Source organism: Syngnathus floridae, chromosome 14, assembly GCF_059516105.1.
Source record: "Syngnathus floridae isolate MCC-2025c chromosome 14, RoL_Sflo_1.0, whole genome shotgun sequence".
In the NCBI taxonomy this organism is placed as follows: Eukaryota; Metazoa; Chordata; class Actinopteri; order Syngnathiformes; family Syngnathidae; genus Syngnathus; species Syngnathus floridae.
Window position 1 is genome coordinate 10,250,360 of NC_142426.1, and position 20,759 is coordinate 10,271,118.

General features: G+C 38.1%; 1 protein-coding gene across 5 annotated transcripts in view; it reads left to right on the forward strand.

Annotated features, from left to right (window-relative positions):
• astn1 (astrotactin 1) overlaps window positions 1–20,759 on the forward strand; it is a 128,004-nt gene that overhangs the window by 67,941 nt on the left and 39,304 nt on the right. For all 5 annotated transcript variants that reach the window (XM_088396277.1, XM_088396279.1, XM_088396278.1 and 2 more), the window contains 2 exons: window positions 6,945–7,049; window positions 9,172–9,360. In XM_088396277.1, coding sequence (XP_088252403.1) covers window positions 6,945–7,049; window positions 9,172–9,360 — 294 coding nt within the window. The remainder of the gene's footprint in view (window positions 1–6,944; window positions 7,050–9,171; window positions 9,361–20,759) is intronic.

Genomic DNA, 20,759 nt, shown 5'->3' on the forward strand with positions numbered 1-20,759 from the left:
ACACCACTACGCTATGAGCAATCACATGAGTGAATTTACAGCCTGCTCACTTTTTTTCTCACGCAGAATTTAGTTATGTGAAGATGAAAGCAACTGGATGCAGTTAATGTGAGTTTGAACATCTACGGGATGACAGAAGATAATAGTAATGTCAAGGTTACATGACTGAAGCAAGAGAGTACCTTTGATCAAACAACTGACACACTATGGAAATTAGCAATTCTAACAAGGACTGCATTTGTAGGTGCACTGTCAGTGGTGATCTGTCACAACAGAATATGAGAGCAAAGGGTCGTGTGACAGGTCTCATCTTATTTCCAGAGATCTGTATCTGAATACCCCTACACCAAGTACCGTGTTTTCCGCACTATAAGGCGCACCGGATTATAAGGCGCACCTTCAATGAATGGCCCATTTTAAAACTTTGTCCATATATAAGGCACACCGGATTACAAGGTGCATAGTAATAAATAACTCAACGTTGCTCAAACGTTAAGGCAATCACAATATAGTAACACTCGAAATAGTGAAAACAATAACAATCTATCAATCACTCAACGTTGCTCAAACGTTAATAACACACAACACACAAAATAAACACGTAAAGCTTGCCATAATAAATTAGTCCTCATACACGAATCCATATTGGTCCATATATAAGGCGCACCGGGTTATAAGGCGCACTGTCGGCTTTTGAGAAAATTGGAGGTTTTTAGGTGCGCCTTATAGTGTGGGAAATACAGTAGTAATGGTATACATAAGAGTATTTTAATTTCTTGTGTATGACATATGTACCAAAGCAACTCAAACTTATTTTTCTGGGAGTCACGATAGGGTCCAAAGTTTCTTTTTCTGTAATGTATTAAGTTGAAATTGGGGGAAGAGTTTTATTTCGCTGTATGCTTCTAACTTCCAATTGCCCCTCTGTTGATTAATAAAACAACTTGGGCCACATTGCGGTTTAGATTAATGAATACTATTGCAATCGGTGTGTTTCAATATGTAGCCCCTTGATTAAAATCAAATTGATCAGAGTCTACTCAGGAGGTCAACCTGCATATTTATTGTTCTTTTCGTAATTACAATATGCAGGATTGTCTTAATCAAGGCCGTGATCAGCAGCACTATACTAGATTCCTCTGATCTTATCCTATTGCATCTGGCTTCCCTCGGGTTTTGCACATTGCTTCTTTGCACGCTCCCGATGGTATGAGCCTTCACACGTGTCAGCACAGAGATGGCACATAATCTATATTTCATAAGGCCTATGTATAATTGGTCACACTATGGGAAGGTCATTGTCATAAAGGTCCCCTGAGTTTTCTCCAAATGCTTTCAAGACACAATCCATTTAAAATAGTGCACCATTCAATTATATTTTCGATAAAGGAGTAGTTAGCACCTGGGCTAAAACACTTTTCAATTTCGTGCTTGCTCCAATGCTCCCAAATATCTCTCACAGGAGCATGTTTTCATCACTGATAGTTTTCACAACACTCAATAAGTGTTTGGGAACTGAGGACACTATCTGTGGGTGGAATTGTTTCCCCAACCATCCATTATCAGAACCACTTTTCCTCATGAGGGTGGCGGGCATGCTCAAGCCCATCCAGTAAGTGGAGGATACCCTGAAGAAGTTGCCAGCAAATCGCAGGGCACACATTGAAACATCCATTCACACTTATTTCAACACCTACGGAAAATTTGGAGTGGTCAATTGGTGGGATTTTTGGAATGTGGGAGGAATGGAGGCATGTGCTCATACCTGCTTCTGCGTGTGGTTGTGATTTCTGAACATGCATAATTCGTTCGGAATTTCTGCAGTCCTCTTCATTATCTAGAATCCTCTCGTGCTGTTTGCTGTGTAAATAAGTTGTTACCTCTATTCCAATTCTCTTTCGGGCATAACTCAAATATCACAAAACTCTATTGAAATTCAATAATTAACTACAAACCCACAGTGAATTGAGAAAATTTCCAATTCATTTCTCAAACGATAATTAATTGGATGGATTTTCCACATTTTGCGTGTTAAATGTCAGGTAATTAGCTGACAAAATCAGACAGGATAATAATTACAGTTCGTTGTCACAGCATGGCACCAAAGGGTGAGGCTCGGAGGGATTGGAGCTTCTGCTGACATAGACGTTCATGCCTGTTAGTTTCCAGCTGGTAATGTTAGCAGGAGGCTTGATTTTAAATTTAATGAAACTTGAGCTATGAGTGCAAATGCTCAGTGGAACAGTGCTCAGTTGGAGTTGATAGAGTATATGACCTCTGTATTTGACATTAGAACATGTCTATTTATCAAACCTGGAAAAGGAGTTGCTTTTTTTTTTATACGTACATGAAGGACATCAAGACCTCATCACTTATATCAGTTTGTCCCTATGCCAACCCCCACTTTCCCTGAACTCAAACATTATGGCTATATATTGTAGTGCAGATTTTTCCATTATACCTCAAAGTCTCACTTTCACACAAATGGCGTGATTTCGTGAGTCAGTAACTAACTTATTCACTCACTGATGACACTAAATTAAGAGAAACTACAAGCTTATCCAAATTTGAGGAACAGAGATTGAACCTTCGACATTTTGCGCTTGAACAATGCTTTTCAGAAAACAGAATTGTTGAATAAAGTTTATAATAAAATTTATTAAGATATATCATATTTTCCGCACTATAAGATGCACCTAAAAACTTCCAATTTTCTCAAAAGCCGACAGTGCGCCTTATAATCAGGTGCGCCTTATATATGGCCCAATATTGAGAAACTACAGCAGGCGTGTCCAAAGTCCGGCCCGCGGGCCAAATGTATATATCTTATATATGGACAGAGTTTTAAAATGGGCCATTCATTGCCTTATAATCCGGTGCGCCTTACAGCCATTGCTGACCAGAAAGTTTTTAATGTTATAGACACAATTAAGTTTGAAATCAGGTGAAATTGAAAAAAGAAAAAAGTGATGTCAGCTGTCATTACACGCACTGGGACATGTTTTAGTTAATGAGAGGAAAACCTGTGGACAGTTTTGAAACCAGTAGATCGGGCCTTTGGAGGCAGCCAGCGTGGCAGTGATTCATAGTTCAACCCAGAGTCCCTCTCTCCCTAAGTCCCTCATAATTAAAGTTGAAGCATATGGCCTCATGACCACACAAGCTCAGAGGTATCTGCTGAACTTTTTTTTGGCATCTTATTTCAAATTGCTGACAAAAACGGTCCCCCTCGCCTTTCTTCAGCGCAGCAGAAAAGGAAAATGTGTCACCTTGAGTGGTTACAAGCCACATCTGCCAGCCTAATTATCAAGTTTGCAAGCCACATTGTTTATGTGGGTATCAGCATAGAGCTAATGAGATTTTTGTAGATATTTTTACATGGAAAAAGTTAATGAACACACTTGCCATACTCAATCAGATGCATACGAAAATTACATGGGCAGCAATAACCCACCTACAGTGACCCTTATTCTAAATATGTTTTCTTGTAAAATATAGAACAAGGCTTTAGACCAGATTTATTCAATTAGCGGCCCGTGGGCCACATGTGGCCCGGAACCATCCCCCATAGTGGCCCAGTTTGTGGTCCAGCCTACCTAAATTGAATTGGATTGAAGAGATGTGGTTGGTTCTCAAGATTTCCAAAATTCCTACAGTGTTTGTTTTGAAGTGTGGCTAGCATCGCACGTATTTTTATTGTATTTTTTTTTTTTCTCTTCAGAAAGCCGTTGGTCTTGAAATCATCCTATCCTCCCATTAATGATCTATTTAGCGTTGCCACAGCCCAATCCTTAATATTCAGAATCCAGAGAGTCTAGTTTGGATGTTTTATATCTTTACCAACAAATTCATTTGAGCAAAACTATTTATCAAAGTCTATATATTGCGATACTCTTGGATTACAGCATTTTCTTAGTGACGAGTCATCGTATGCATATGCTCCCGTATGTTCTCCTTCATGCTAAATCATTAATCACCAAACCTAATCTGGAATGAAATGGAGCACAGGCTAGACAAGCTAATGAGGTTCCATGAGTCATAAGATTACAATCTAACCCCACTCATTCTGAAGAATCTAACAAGAAAAGCGCCTGAAATAACAAACACCTCTGACTTTCTAGTTAGTTTGAAGATAGCCATTGGATCTTTGGATTGATTTTTTTTTTTTCTTTTCTAATCACTTCTGTTTTCGAACATCCACAAGCACTGCATTGATCTGTTGTCACAGTCAATGTGTTTACACATTAGAGTCTATTTATTTAGCTAGTCCGATTAGAATTAGTGATTAGAATTTTGCTTTGAGATGTTTTTACATTACCTTAAAAGTCATGTTTGAGAAAGCAATTAGTAATGTGGGGCATTTATTTGATTTTGGAGATTCCGCCCAATGCCAATGAAGTGATAGGGTGATTTTTCTGAAACAGAAATCCAGTAATTTACTTCACATTGGACATTGAATAAATGACATAAAGAATCATTGCATGAATTTACATTTCAGCAATTAACAATGAGCACTTGACATGTAATCTGGATGCATATTTTATTTTTGTTGCTTTTTGTTTGACGAATGTTAACTGATATTTTGTTGTGTGATGTTTTGGAGTGAATCAGACTTTTACTTTCAATTTGTTTAGCAAGAAAACGGTCAAAGCTTAAATCATTAAAACTACATAAAGATTTTTTGTTGCATTTTTGTAAGTCTTTAGAACAAATATGTCACTGCAAAATTTAAAAATAAACTACAAAAGCACTTTTTTGTATGTTCACAATTTGACTTTATTTTTTGGTAAGAAAACTGAAGTCAGCTGGTATAGAACAGAACATCCAGAACCCTCATGATGATGAAGCGGTTCAGTAAATGGATGAATCAGAAGAGTTGTTCGGTATCCAAATGTGACGACACATATTAGCGAGCCAAACCAAAGGAGCCGATTCTCTAAAAAGAGCTGTAATTCCCATCACTACTGTCGTACCCCATCCAAAAGCTTCTATACAAGGCCCTCACACTGTCTACATGAAGAGCGATTATGAACTTGGGATGTTTGCAAAGTGAAGTGCAGTCAAATTAATCATTGTGTCAGACAATGAGAGCAGAACACCCCAGGGCTAAAAGGGAGACAAGGCCTTTCAGCAAGAAGAATATGCTGCAGTACAGTACTCTGTGTTTGGGGCTTGGTCATTTTAACTAAGGGAACCGGGGCCCTTGCAGGCAATAGGAAGGTTATGTAGTGGTGCGTTCTCTCTGTGCCAGGTATTCTATGTGTCATTCCAGGGAGCTACTTCCCATAAGAGGGGATAAATGGATGTTGCTGAAGGTGAGGACAATGCCAAAATCTCACACTGAGTGGCTTCTTCATCAATTTCTTTGGTCATGTTGGACTCTATCCAAATGTTGCATTTTTCATAGCATCAATATAGTCGACGTGTTACTGGCCAACATGGATGGAGCTTATGTCACACTTAATTTCCGAGTCATGTTCTTTTTAATGCACGCTCATGCAGAATGTCTTCATATCTGCCATTTTCTTGTTTGATGTACCGTATTTTCCAGACTATAAGCTTTACATTACATTTGGATGCAGCATATAGGTGATCTTAGTTATGAAGAGTATCAAGACACCTTCTGGGGGTGCCACAGCACACGTTGAGGGGCAGTCAGAGTGATGATATATGGCTGTAATTCCACAACTGCAGCAACCCACCATTGCTACGAGAGACGAGCGGATTTATATTCAAGCACTACGCTTGTGGTCTAGCATAAATGATGATAACCGTGAAGTTCAGGATATGTATGAGGGTTCACGGCACTTACTGGAACAAATGAGGCCTGCCACCTGAATAACTTCAGCTTCACAACCGTTTATTAAAAACCTCTGTAAGTGACAATTTTGCTTATAATGTCACCCAAGAGAAAACTGGGAGATGACAAAGTCTGGGATGTACTCAATAACATGGGTCCTCTCTCTTATCATGTTTTGTCTATAATTGTTGATGGCAAGTGAGGAAATGATTGTTACTGATTTATATTTTAAAAAGAACCAAGATTGTTGTGTCTCTACATAGCTTCTCTAATTGACAATGTCCTATTGATGTAGAATTTTGCTTGTACTAATTATTGTAAATGCTGCAGTTGTAAAGGGGCTGTGTAGAATTGCCCTTGTATTTTGAGAAGGTATTACTCCACTGATTTTGGTTTAGGCCTTTGTAAAGGATCCCAGTAATTTCCTGAAAAATCTCATGATTATCTAAGCAGCAGGTACATGCAGGAGTCTAGAAACCAAGAAAAGAGAATGGTTTTCGGGTATCCTACAAATATTGAAAATCATTTTAAAGTAAGTAGCAATGCATATTCAGTTAACATATTAGTATAACATGCACGAACCAAATACTTGAAAGTCAGCCTCTGCTTTAATCCAACTCAGCACACAACTTTTTTGTTGTTTTGCTAGAAAGGCAAATATATGTATAAGAATGTGAAGTATGCACCGGACTCCGAAATGTGCAAGTTATCTAAACTACAGCTTAAGATATCGCCTTTTTTTTTTTTTCTCAGAGGGCGCTGACTTCCACTTTCATCTAATGCCGACCAACCTACATTCTTACTGTGGCCCTTTTTTTGCTTTTTATCCCTAAATATTATCATTTTATTTGAGGGTGAACTGCAGTTTATGCTTTTATTTGATCTCAAGCCAATGAATTTATCATGCTTCTCTCTTGTGCCATCTAATCTACATAGATACATATTTCTCTCCAATTCTTGAGGTAAAATAAACAAGACTGAGATATTAAGCTACCCTCTGATTTATCACTGAGCTGTTTCATCCAATGCACTTTTCTCATTGACGTTTTACTGCAAGGTTTCATAGTCGTGAAGTGCTACTGCAATACTTTTGTACATATTTATTTATTTATACATTACATGTGTGCATTGTGTGTCATTGCAGGCATGGTGAATTACAGTGAAGTGTCTGGCTACCCTCTTGTGCAGCGTTGGAGTCTTCGCTCTGTGCTCTACCATGTCAAACTCAATCAGTGGGTTTTATCTCAAGGTAAACCTCTCTCAGTTTTCGAGAATGAATTATTTGTTTAAAAAAAAAAAGGGAATTCTTGTGAAGGTTATACCTTGGGCTGTGATTTTCCGAACCCTGTTGACAAATATGTGTCATTGTTTGTCTTTGACGCATCAAGGTTAGCGTCTCAGTATAACGATGAGCAATTTGTTTTATTTGCTAGACTGGCAAACTGACGGGCACCAAGTTAGCATGCATGAGGGAATCATGACGAATACATTTATCGAGCACATCTATTTGTATATGTTTCTTTGACACTTTCCAATCTGTTGCAAGACGTTGGTGACTCAAACCTCAGTGACTAATTCCCTATAAGAATATATTTTTTTGAAAAGTCACAACAGTAAAATACTGTCAATCATTTTCTGGAGTGGTCTTCATCTCATAATGTCAAAATATGACCAGTATGATCTATAGGGCTGTTTAAATACCAAAACACCTTTTCATCAACCTTTATGGGGGTTAAAAATCTGCACTTTGTGAAATGTCTACTGCTTCCAAAGACTTCAATTTACAAAGAAAATGTGTTTTTCCATTACAAGACAAGCCAGAGCTAAGAGATAATGAGCAATTGTTAGATCTTAGATCTCTTAAATCCCATAATGTCTTGCGCTCGTGTCGACACTACACCACATGGGTACTTTGCTGGCAGCTTTGCAATTACATGCACAAAAAAAAAAAAAAAGTCAATTTTTGCTCTTTTCCTCCTAATTAAACTATTGACTGATTGTGGCTTTGCTGGTTAGTGGAGTGCAGGGCTGTGGCTATTGAATACTTTGGTATTCGGATATAAAATTCAATTAAACAAACGAGGATTCAGATAAAAGTAAAAAATCATTTAGGGAACAATTATTAGTATTGAAGAGAAAATATTTGTAGTGATTTTGGCGGATATAACCGCACATATGGTAAGCCTGGTTTGTTGAACAGTACTCTAGCGGTTCCATAGAAAAGACCAAACAGTTATCACGTTCAAAAATGCTTTTATACTGTATATTGAGATGAATATATGGTTGGATGACTGGAAAAATGAGGTTACCAAACAGATATGTATATCATTTTATTTTTCTTGTGTTTTTACTGGCAGGCTGTCATATTACCAAGCTGTATTTCGGAGCAGCACCGATATATTCTGACAGGGTATGCCTTGCACACCTTTTAGGCTTAGGGAACTGTTGATAGGTATTTAGTCAACCAATGTTTCCTCTAGACTGGCTCTTGGCTGTTGTAGATTATACTGAACATTGTCAGGAAGATTTTTCTATTCTATGAAAATGTATATGACTCTGTTTTAGTATTCGCCTCACCACATTATGTTTCAGGGTAATGGAACCATTGCTGAAATTTTACATTTAGTCACGTTAACGTGCATGAAATGTACCACACACATAGTTTCCATTTTAGTTGAAACGGCTTTCATGCATTTTAGTGATGCTGTTGATTCTATGTTGTGCCTCAAGGGGAACAGTCAGTATTTGTTCATTTAGAAGCCACGCTCTGCCCTTCCCTATTTCTGCCATTTCCCTCTTTGGCTCGTCACATTTCAAATGCTACCGTATTTTCCGCACTATAAGGCGCACCGGATTATAAGGCGCACCTTCAATGAATGGCCCATTTTAAAACTTTGTCCATATATAAGATATATACATTTGGCCCGCGGGCCAGACTTTGGACACGCCTGCTGTAGTGGCTCAATATTGGTCCATATATACGGCGCACCTGATTATAAGGCGCACTGTCGGCTTTTGAGAAAATTTGAGGTTTTTAGGTGCGCCTTATAGTGCGGAAAATACGGTACAAGGGTTTTACATTTGAAAGTAAAGGACCCTTAGCTTAGCTACATAAAGCTCTCTGTTTCTCACTTCAGTGAATCCCTAATTTAATTTTAGAGGAGAAATAAGAGCAGACAGCATGAGTTGAGATATTAACTCCACGTCAAGTCCTAAAAACAGCAACTCAAGTTTGACTCGAGTCAAGTCACGACTGTAGTCTACCATCTCTGCTTGAGGGAAGGCTAATGTCAACCACAATATATCTGCCTTTCACCACCTAACACCATAATTTAAAATTAATCAAATTATCTTTCTCATTTTCTTGCTAGCCTTCAGCTCAGCCATTCATTCACTGGATGGGGCAACACAGAGGGGTGACTTTGCATCCATCCTAAAGGAATTTGGGAACCACTATGTGCAGGAGGCCATGTACGGATTCCAAGAGTCCTGTACTATTTGGTACCCCAACAAACAGGTTCAGAGGCAACTGTGGCTTGAGTACCAGGACATCAGCAAAGGTAAGTTTGCGGATTAAACTCTGGGAATTTGTGAGTGTGTATGATCATCTGTGTCCACAAGCTGAGTAGTCCCATGCTGTTCTGAACCATATATGGGCCAATTTAAAGTGCAATTCCACTGTGTTTAAAATATTAGATAGACACTGTATTTTTGCAAGATTTTGTATTTGGTTATTGATGAAGTAAATCATAAATATAAATAATAAATAAATGTGAAATAGTTAAGTAGGCCTAACTATTTCACATTTATTGTGTCTGCAGTTTGTACATACAAGAACATGGGCTTCCTAATTGCTTTGAAATCATTGCACTGTTACCAGACATAATTATGCAATTCCTTTCAAACTTATTTTGCATTTTACTTTCAATCTGAACATCCTTTATAAACATGGTTTCATGGCCATGTTTAAGTGTAAGAGAAGCATTAGACTGAGAAAGTAAAACATTTTAGTCAAAAGTGGGCTATCTGTTTTGAGGAAAGGAATTAGATTTCAATGGGAAAGAGCTGGAATCAGAGTCATATTTCTTAATCCCCTTCTGGCATCGTACAAACGTCTTGGCCTTTTGGAAGGAGTAATGAGCTCGCTGGAGAGTTTGATGATCCATGTCCTCACCCTTTGCTCCAAATATGAGAACTGCCTGACTGCAACCTCCTTTCGTATTCAATGATGGGCAGGTTGACCATTTCTTCTACCATTTTTTTATCGTTTTGTTAGGTTTTTAAAGTTTTTATTTGGCTTATACAAATGCAGCACTTTATATAATTAGTACTATAGGAATAGTTATTTTTTTTCCAAGTCATATCAAACTGTAGATGACGGCAAAGTCTTTTCTGAAAACAACTCTTTCTCATATTCAGCTTGTTTCTTGTCACCGAAGAGCTCTGAAGCAGTGTATATCTGGGATGTAAGATTTCAGGCTTCTCATTCACATATCAAAACTTGCATGAGCTCCTCGTGAATCTCGCAGAAAATCTCTTGTGAATTCCCGAGAATACACAATGGCAGTGTGACCTAAAAGAATTCAATAAAGAGCATAACTTTAATTCCAAACATATAAGGGACCAAGTAACTATGAAGGTTTATATAGTAGGGTGTGTTTTATTAAATTATTAGTTATGTCAACTCATGTGCTCTCCCTACGGTGGCAACAGAGAGATGACGGAGTTTTTTTTAATCAGTCATACAGTATTTGCTAAACAGATGGAAAAGTTGTGGATTAGTTTTTTATTTTATATCTTTATTTATTTATTTATTTATTTATTGAGAGTGGTGCGGAAATTGCCCCAGTGAGTGGTGGTGGTGATGGTTTACTCTTGCGACGTCCACGCGATTCAAAGATCAATCTTTGGTTTGGAAGCGCTGAACACTGAGATAAAATTCTGGGATGAAAACTTGATCAGCACAGTATTTGAAGGCACAGTAAGGTTTAACAAAGGAGATCTACTTTTTTCTATTTAATTTTTAAGAAAAATGTGGACGTGCAAAGGGGCCGCCTTAGAAACTGAAACATTGTCTAAGGGCCAAAACAAACCTCAGCTTTGTTTACAGTAGATTATTTAAAACTTATTTTAATGCATTTTGAAAAACCAACCTGTTATCATAAATTGCTAGGTACAGTTCTCAGGACTGTCAAATATAAAGTCGGAAGCATAATATTATTGATAGTGATGTACAACAATACAGCCTCACTCAGTATCTTTATCTTGGTTAGTCTGATTGAATTTTTCGATCGACACTGGCTGCCTCCCACAGCCCGAAAACATGTATGCTGCATTATTTGAAAACAGAATCACCCATAGGTATTACTGTGTTAATGAGTGTCAAGAGAGTAACAGTGATTTTCTGTATCATCTCTGTGATTGACACGTGATCAGCGCAGGGTTTAATTTACCTCTCACCCTTAATCACTTGGGATAGGCTTCAGATTCCCAGTGACCTTGAATAGGACAAGCAGTATTGAAAAATGGATAGAGGGATGACTTTGTCACCATCTTGGCATGTATATTCCTTGTTTTCTATCGCTAAAGAAATGCCCTGACCTATTTTCCAACCTCTGCTGCACTTGTCAGCTATTTACCAAACTCCAACACCATGGTGGGTGTCGGCCTGTAGGCTGCCAGCCATTGAAAAAAAAGTGTTTATTCTCTTTGGGTATGTAATAATAACAAAGGATTTTTGCTTAGGGGGCCACTGAGCATTAGGGTGAAGGCAATTTTTCAACAAAGATGGAAATTATAAAGTAAATGGACTTATGAACATAGAACTATCATAATACTCAGATGACATATTGTTAATTTTCAACTCCAATGGTATTTGCAAAATGTTCACTATTTTGGCAATTCACTTGTGCACAAACAAATATGGTCAATGCACTCTATGGCAAAACTATGTGTTTGACGGACACTTTGGTTGGCAACTCAGGGTGCTTGAGTAAAACAAATAGTTGTTCATTAGGGAAAATATGAGTCTTCTCATAACAATAACAACATTGGTAGCAATAGCACACTTCAGCCATTGCCTGTAAACAGAAATGGGAAAAAAATAAACGAAAAACAGAAAGGACGTAATTACTGTCTAATTGCTCACGGCAAATATAGTTACGTTATGCCTGGTTTTGTTTTGTTTTTTTGTTTTTTTTGCAACATGAATAAATAAGACCATATGTAGAAAGATTAAAAGGGATCCATTTAAGAGGGTGTGGGCACAGGAGCAGCTATTAAATGGCAGCAGCAGGGAAGATCTGGTTTGGATGTGTTTGGGTGGGTGGGGTTGTCTGGGGGGGGTGTCATTTGCCTCTAGAAGACAGGATGATAAATGTGTTCTCCTTTCTCAGTTCCTTAAGAACTGAAACAATGGAGAAGTCTTCACCTCTAAAGAATCTTCTCTGAAACTTTTCATTTGCACATTTGTTTTGCTTTTTTTTTTATACAGTTGAAAATGTTGATGATTTTAATTCGTGCCGGAAAGAGAAAATCATAATATACAGTCCTCCCCTAACCCATAAACCCCAAAGTAGGGAACTAGAATTAACGCAACATGTTCACTTTATATTTTTATTGTGAAAAAAAATATTTAGCGAGACAATTTCAATGTCAAAACTAACATAAAAGTCAATGCTGGTTGAAATTCCATCCCCTTCTCTGCTCTGCCTTGCTTAAATCTAGTCTAGCCAGCCGTGACAATCAATAAACCCGAGTACTGAGCACATTGATCCTGCCATAGTGCTTGTCATTATTATTATAATTTTAGTATCCATTGTGCTTTTTGTTTTCTTAACTCCGCCCAAAGGTTTTCTTTTGTATTCTGTTTGTTCAATTTTTATGTCACACTGTTACAGCTCAAAGATTAAGGAAGTCTAGGTACACACAAACTTGTACAATGATACAAGTTACGGACGGACGGATTCATAATCCAAATACGTTTTTATGTGCTTAATAAAGCACCATGGCTTTGTTTTTCTTCTACTACAAACATTCAGATAACAAGAAAGCTAACATTTCCTTATTACAATTATCTTCTTATTACATATTTTCTTTGTTCATTTAGAATAGTCAGTCTTGTCTGTTTACTTTCCTAGAGATAGTTTCCGAGCGTAAGAAGCGGGAAGACCAGAGATATTAAAGAGTTGAGAAAAGCTGTCAAGTCAGCTGGGACGTCTTAGTGGTAAATCCATCAAAGTCTCAATTGTCTTCACAATTGTCTGAAATGATGAGCAACATTGCCAGCTTTGCAATCTGTTGGTTCCATTTCTCTCTGCAGTCAAGACACATTACATAGCTGTATGTCTTCTGATGTTGAGGCATTTTCATTCTTTCAGCGTTGTTGCGATGATTGCAAATTATATATGTTTGCCTCTCTTTGGAGAATTAAAAAGTAAACACAGTCATTTGTTTGGCACCACTCCTCCATACAGACTAAACGTCTGTTCAATCTCTGTTTACAGCAAGACAATGCCTCTGAGTGCGGCTAAGAAAATATGTGAAATACCGTTGCAGTTATTGTGATCAATAACGTCTTCTTTTGTTCTGATAATGCACTTGAGGATAATAGAATTGGTTGTTTTGCCTGATTCACTCATCCATATTTCATGCTAGACGTTGGTGAAAACAGTTCCTAGTAACAGGATCCTGTTGTGTGAGGTCTTCAGCACAGTAGGTGATCTTCATGACTCAGTTAATAGATCTAAATCCTGGTTCCTACTTTTTTTTTTTTTTAAATTGCATTGCTGGCTGACCTCTGTAAATCTCTTCTTGAGGTAGACACTGGCCTTGGGTGCCCGCGGGGTGCTGTTGCTGGACCTTGAAGAATCTATTAATGGAATAAATCTACATACCTCCCTTTTCTATTATGGGCACTTATGACCCAGTGCAACCTTATGAAATATTCACTTGCATATCCATTTATTACATTCCAAATGGATGTCATTGGATTGAAAAACATCATGCAAGAAGTAGACAATTCATTTTGTTATTCATAATGTAGAACTAATTATGATATGGCATCACAGAACAATTTGCTTGTGTTGGCATGTGTTACTGAATAACAAAGTGTCACAATGTTGTTGGTTTATTTTTTGTTAAAACGTCCTGACGTAAATTAGTAATGTTCTATAGTTTCTTTTCACAAAAGCAATGCAGCATTGCTATTGATTTTGATTAAATAATTTTGTGGCGGATTTCAGTCACATTTTAATAGCATTTTACCAACAGATGTATCTCAGGCAGGATTTTCCTGTTAAGTGAAAGGTTGCACAAGCAACTCCAGTTTAGTGTTGAACATTCTGTGCTTCTGAAAAGAAAACATAATTGCAGCAGATGTGTGTGTGGGCACACTAACTGTTATTTTGGAAATAAAAACGCTTTTAATTTGATTTTAATTTAATTACTTCTTGCCTGAAGAAGCTTTAATGAATGCTGGCCCATGAGTCAGCCAAATACATCAAAATTTCAAATATCCAAAAACATTGTTTAGCAGCGGTGTTAGCATCCAACCCAAGCCTAGCAGCCAAAGTGGAAGACTCATGAATGTTAAAACTGAAATTGCTCTCAGTTTTCGTTCCCAGCTGCATTCATCATTTCACATCTGTGAGTCATGTGGGATCATTTATTCAATTATTAGTCAATTATTGCATCCACACAGGCATTTTTTAGATTTGGTTTTGTTCAGGTTCTAATGCATGAAAATAATTACACTAGAATTGATTTTTTTTTATTTTATTTGAGTGCTAAGACAACACGTTAAGAAGATTGACATTACCGTGTCATTGTGTCTTCTTACTACACCCGATAATATTAAAACTGAACCTTGAAGCATGTGGTTAATGTTGTATTTTGTGCTCTGCTGCCACCCCTCACTCCGCCGCCACCAATCCATAGATGACTCAAAGAAACGATGGGGGAGGTTTTGTTTTATAATGAGCAGTATTGATTTTCCTTTAAATTATATTCACATTGTCCTAATGTATTTTGTATCGAAATTATACTCAATATGATCGCTAAAGGGGAAAACACTCTGCTCTATGTAGACACTATATTTGTAGCACACTAGATAGGAGCAAGCATCACGTGTAACTTTGCTCCTAAGCAAAGAGCCAGGTATCTATCAGTGTATTGCTCAAGGGCTTGTTAACAGTATCCAGGATGCGATCTCTCATCTATCCAGCAACAAGTTGTAAATTTTTAACAATTGTTGAGAAAGCAGAAAAATTTGAGATTAAAAAGTTCCATTGACTAAGAGTTGGACCAAGGGGACCAAACCGCCACACCCCCAAGCCAAGACACCTGGCCTAGTTTCCTCCCTGGCCTGTCAACGCTCTCCCCCCCACTGATGGGGGAAATCTGGAGGACTGGCTGGGTCGAGAAGCAGAGCAGCCAGATGAGAGGCCAGCACTATCGTAGCATAACCCTGCCCAGCATCTGCATCACCATGCCCAGTGCCAGCACCCCTGGAGACCCTGGCTCAGAACGTGCCCAATTTGCAAAAGCAATAGTAAAGTGCCGTGGCTATGTGTTGAATGTGGGATGTAGAAAGCTAGACTACAACAGGCCCAGCCTTGAGGCTTGCTTGTATCTAATATCAGACATTTGTTGACAAGAATCCATCCTAGACATGTCACATTTCCTTTCTGCTCTTAAGCAGCAGCTCTCAGCTATTCCCATTCTCTGTACTGCAGAGGCTATCAATACCTGCTGGAGCTGCACCTGTAGATAACTCTGACTTAACTCGGAAAGTTCAGCTTAATTTATATTCAAGTTTGTCTTGTATATTAAAATTACAGTTCAGACTGGGAACATCTAAGCAGATCCGAGCTCTACTGTTCTTGCTTTCTCTTTTTGTAAAATATATATTTGACATATACTCCAGAGCGAAATATTTTCTTTTCCTATCTTAAAAATGCATTTTTTGACTGACTAATACTCCTAAGCCACTTGTAGATTTTATTCTTCCTCAACCCTCGATTCAACCGCCCATCCATTTTGTATTGTACCTGTCCTCATTAGGGTTGTGGGTGAGCTGGAATCCTATCCCAGCTGAGTTTGAACACTGGTTGTCAGTCAGTCAGAGGAAAATGAATACTAAAGGTAGAAATAAAGCAGCCAGGTGAACCTTGAATGACCGGGAATAATATAATTACATATTGCACACACCAAATTAGCCTCAGCAACACCTTGAATGTCAAAAATGTCACCAGACTCCAAAAGGTTGACATTTTCTGAAGACGCATGCATTTTTCATGGACTTCTCACCCACAATCGGTATTACGATGACTTCTGGAGGTCCACAGGGCTCAGGTTAAACTGGACATGACACCCCACCTCCCAAATCAGTCATACAAGTCCTGTCAGTTGTTAGTAATAACCAGTGGTGGGATTTTTGTTCAAGGTTACTATTAAAAGAAAAATAATACATACTCTAGGTGTGTCATAGTGGTCACTAACGTGGTGCCTGCAGGCACATAATTAATGGGAATATTCTAAAAATATTTCACCAGTGAGTTACCAGTATTTCAGATTTATCAAAGTAGTAGTACTTTGCATCAAGTAGCCAAGAAATAACTTTTTCAAATATTTTTTAAATTTTAAAATTGATTATTCCATCATGTATTTAGTTATTCAAGGCAGTAGCCAAGTTATTTTTTTCATACTCCTTTGCATGCTCCTTTGCGTCATCCCTGAATCCATTTTATGTGTAAATGCAACAGCTGCTCCGATGCATTTCAATTTTGAATCGCAACCTACCCCCCCTCTCCAGTTGTGTACTTGACCTTTGCTCTTCAGTCTTTTTACATTCAATGGCAAGTCTGTATAACATACTGTTGTAAAAAAAAAAAAAAAAAAAGTTAATGTATTCCTAATCTTTATATTTTATTCATTGTGTTATTTGTTGACACTGCATGGTAGTATAAGAAATGGCCATTATGTTGCCCTCTGCTCTCAAACAAGCAATGGAGAGAAAAGTTTGCTTGTTAGCAAATAGTCTTCACTGTGCACGCAAGTATACATTATGTGAGATACTAAAGTGTTTTGTCAGGATAGGTTGCTGCATGTGTACATTATATTCAGAAATACAGCCTTTGTCAGTTTTACCATGTTTGTGTATTTCTGAATGCAAAGGTCAAACTGAGATAAAAGGTGACTCCTCCGAAGCAGTAATATTAAACAGCAAGTATGTACAAAAAATTTACAATGCCAGAAAGTAATTTATTTCTGACACATTTCAAATTTGCCAAACCTTTATTAAACTCGAGCATGTGGCAATTTAATCACCTAAACCGAACTGTGGGAAACGAGTTCCTCTATCCAGGGAAGCTGTTTTTAAAACTTAGAGGGGTGTTGTTCAGACTATGTTGCCATTGTTAATTACTGCAAGAAAAATATCTTCAGAGATGTTAATAGCAGAAGCAGAAAAAAACTCTTTAACCAATACATATTATTCTTGAACTCTACGACATTTTATTCACTGTCATACTACTAAAAACACATTTGGGAAAAATATTAAGAGAAGCCACTTCATTAAAAGTTTTTTTTTTTTTTTAAGTCTGCAACAAACTTTATGCTAGTATAAATTAACAAGAAGGTACCTTAAGCTCCAGGTCAGTCAGTGAAATAGAGAGAGATACGAGTACTATATTGAGTGTCCTGTATTAACTGGAGTGATTAATTACCTCCCCAAACTACAATGTCAGATTTGGAATGTGAGGACAGCAATGGAGTCCCAGATTAAACAAATAATAGAAGAGGATGGATGGTACGATAACATTGGGAATATGCTGAGTGGCTGTGTAAAAATACAATTGGTGGTGGGGCTGTGTCAACTGAATGCGACTGACGTGAACTAAATTATAGTTGGCAACTCCTTGCCGCACACCTAATGACATAGCACAGCACATCTACTTCAACAGAAAAACGTCTCCACAGCCACTACACTGTTTCTATCCATTGTGTTACTGTCAGGAAAGTAGTGGATTGCCAAAAAGAGTGGAAACAAGCAAGGGTATTTTGAGAGGCTGTTGGCAATTAGCCATCTCCCCATTTCAAGAGTGGGAGAGAAGTTTGACTCATGGCATCCCCTGTAAAATCTAGCAGCGCATGTATTCTCCCAGACACATAAGTGTGTATGTCGGCAATGAATATGAGCATACACGAAAGGTGAATTCAGTTTAAAATTTCTTTCATAATGCTGGATTGTCTTTAAAATAAATAAGCATAGACGATGTAATGATATTGTGAAGCGCTGTAAAAGACTACACATACTGTATTTTCCAGACTATAAGGTGCACCGGACTATAAGGCGCACCTTCAATGAATGGCCCATTTTAAAACTTTGTCCTTATATAAGGCGCACCGGACTATAAGGCGTACTGTCGGCTTTTGAGAAAATTTTAGGTTTTTAGGTGCGCTTTATAGTCCGGAAAATACGGTATAAGCCTTTGCCCTTATCTGACTTTGAAACTCTTCTTACATGAAGGAGAATGTGTGTGAAATTACCCAACATTAGCCTGCCAGCAAAACATTCTACAACAAGATATGCAGAGGACATTGAATGTTTAATAGTTAGGGTGAATGATCAGGTATGCAAATGGAAGGATTTAATATTTAATGTGCTCATGTCCAAGCGATGCATAAAAAAGATGAATTACATCTAATAATGGATATTTATTACCCTTCGTGACGCATTTGGGTATGAAAAGGGAAGACTGAATGCTAAATAGACAAAACATTGGGCAAGCCAAAGCTGCTACAAAATAGCCATTCTATACCTTATCTTAATCAGTTGACTTTTTAATCAGGAGTTGTACTAGACCCCTTGTTTCCCACTGAATCTAAATCTTATCAAGGGTTGATAAGAAAGAAACAGCTTTTAGGGCACAGATATGGGAGGATGCCAATTGGCACAATACAGGGAGCTGTGCAGGTCTGACGATTGCTGACAATAAATCTATCATGATAATAATCAACCAAGTGAGATCAAAAACATTATCTAAAAAGTCATTTGAACATGAACTTCACTGCCCAAAAATGAAGCAGATACAAAATCAATTGTGAGGCCCGTTTATCTAATGGATCTGTTATCATATTTTGTATTTCTATCCCATCAATTGGTCCTTCTAAACTCCTTCCATACATTTACATATTCTACTCACATTGATCCTACTGAGCCTGGAGAGTCGACTGTGATCCTGGAGCTCCCGCAGAGCTTCTCTTTCTCTTCTTAACCTGATGCTTTTGAATCCTCCAAGCCTTGAATTCAGACACCTCTCTTCTTCAACCAGTATTCTCCCCTCACGCGCCCCACCCTTCTCTCTTCTCATTTGCATATCCCAGGTGGGTCACCACGTGAAGACGTACATACCCCCCACCCAAAAAAATACATCTCACAATCACTTACTTTCTTCCACCCTATGGGGATTCTCTAATAGCCTTCTTCTCTGTCTGCATCATACCTTCTTCCATCCTTCCTTTCTTTTTCCCTTCCTTCCTTCCTTCATTGCTCTCCTGTTTTATCTACCCTCCATAGTATGTTGCCATTTCCCATGTGGCCATATTCCATCCTTTTGGAGCCTGGTAGCAACAGTGCAATGTTTCACAGTTCCTGCTCATGATTTAAAGGAAAACTACTCTGCACAACACAGATTCTTTACCTCAAGGCATCACATTTCCATCCTCTCAAAGTTCTGTTTTTGTCATTCCATCTAAACACCTTTCCAATCCTTCCTCTAACCTCTATGCACTCAGCGTCCTCCCACCTGAGTCTATCCAGAAGCGATTACATTTGTATGCTGTGAAAGGAGAAAAGGTGTGTGAGAAAGGTGCAAGATTATATTCTTCAGCTATGTGGGGTTGCGGGTTCGGACTGGTTTAACAAATGTGTCAGGAATAAGCGTGGACGCAAAAGGTCTGGCGTGAAAGAAAAAGAAGCCAGAATGCAAAAAAAATGACGATGAAAATAGGTAAGAACAGAAAAGACAATCATAAGGTACCAAATGAAGTGGATATAGCCTGAGTAAGGGGAAGACAATATGTTTTATGCAACCCAACTAGTCTAAACACAGTACCATATTTTCCCCACTACAAGGCGCACTGGATTATAAGGCGCACCTTCAATGAATGGCCCATTTTAAAACTTTGTCCATATATAAGATGCATACATTTGGCCCGCGGACTTTGGACACGCCTGCTGTAGTGGCTCAATATTGGTCCATATATAAGGCGTACCTGATTATAAGGTGCACTGTCGGCTTTTGAGAAAATTTGAGGTTTTTAGGTGCGCCATATAGTGTGGAAAATACGATATTCAGATTAATATTGAATATGAATTTTTTCATTCACCTGAGAGGTGCGGCCATTTTGCGAATGCTACATGACCAAACTAGGTATCTAGTGATGTTTACCTGAGCCCTTAGGCACTGGGATGTCATTTTCAGTTGACAACAAGTGCGAAAATGGCCACCCCCCTGAGATGGCTAAAAACAGGTGCATTCTCCAGCTCAATTTACTATATCCCGCAATCACGATATTAACTCATTTACTGCCATTGACGCATATAGATGTCAAAGTTGTATTTTATTTGGGCTGCCAGTGAAGTACAATTTTGACGTTTGTATGCGTCAATGGCAGTGAATGAGTCGATCAGAATTAAGACTAGTGAGCATGCATGAAGCATATGATTGTATTTTTTTTTTACTTAACTTCCCCTTTAAAAAAAAATGGGAAAAAAAAGAATGATGAGAAAAGGATGACAGGAGAGTTTTAGAAGCTTTACGAGATAAGAGAGTCATTTGAAGTTGGGCTAAAGGGGACTTATAAGTGGAAGGATGTAGAGAAGAGAGAAACAAATGAGAGAAAGGAGAAAAAACATTGCAAGGGGAAAAGAAATGCTGTCCAGTTAAAAAGTTGC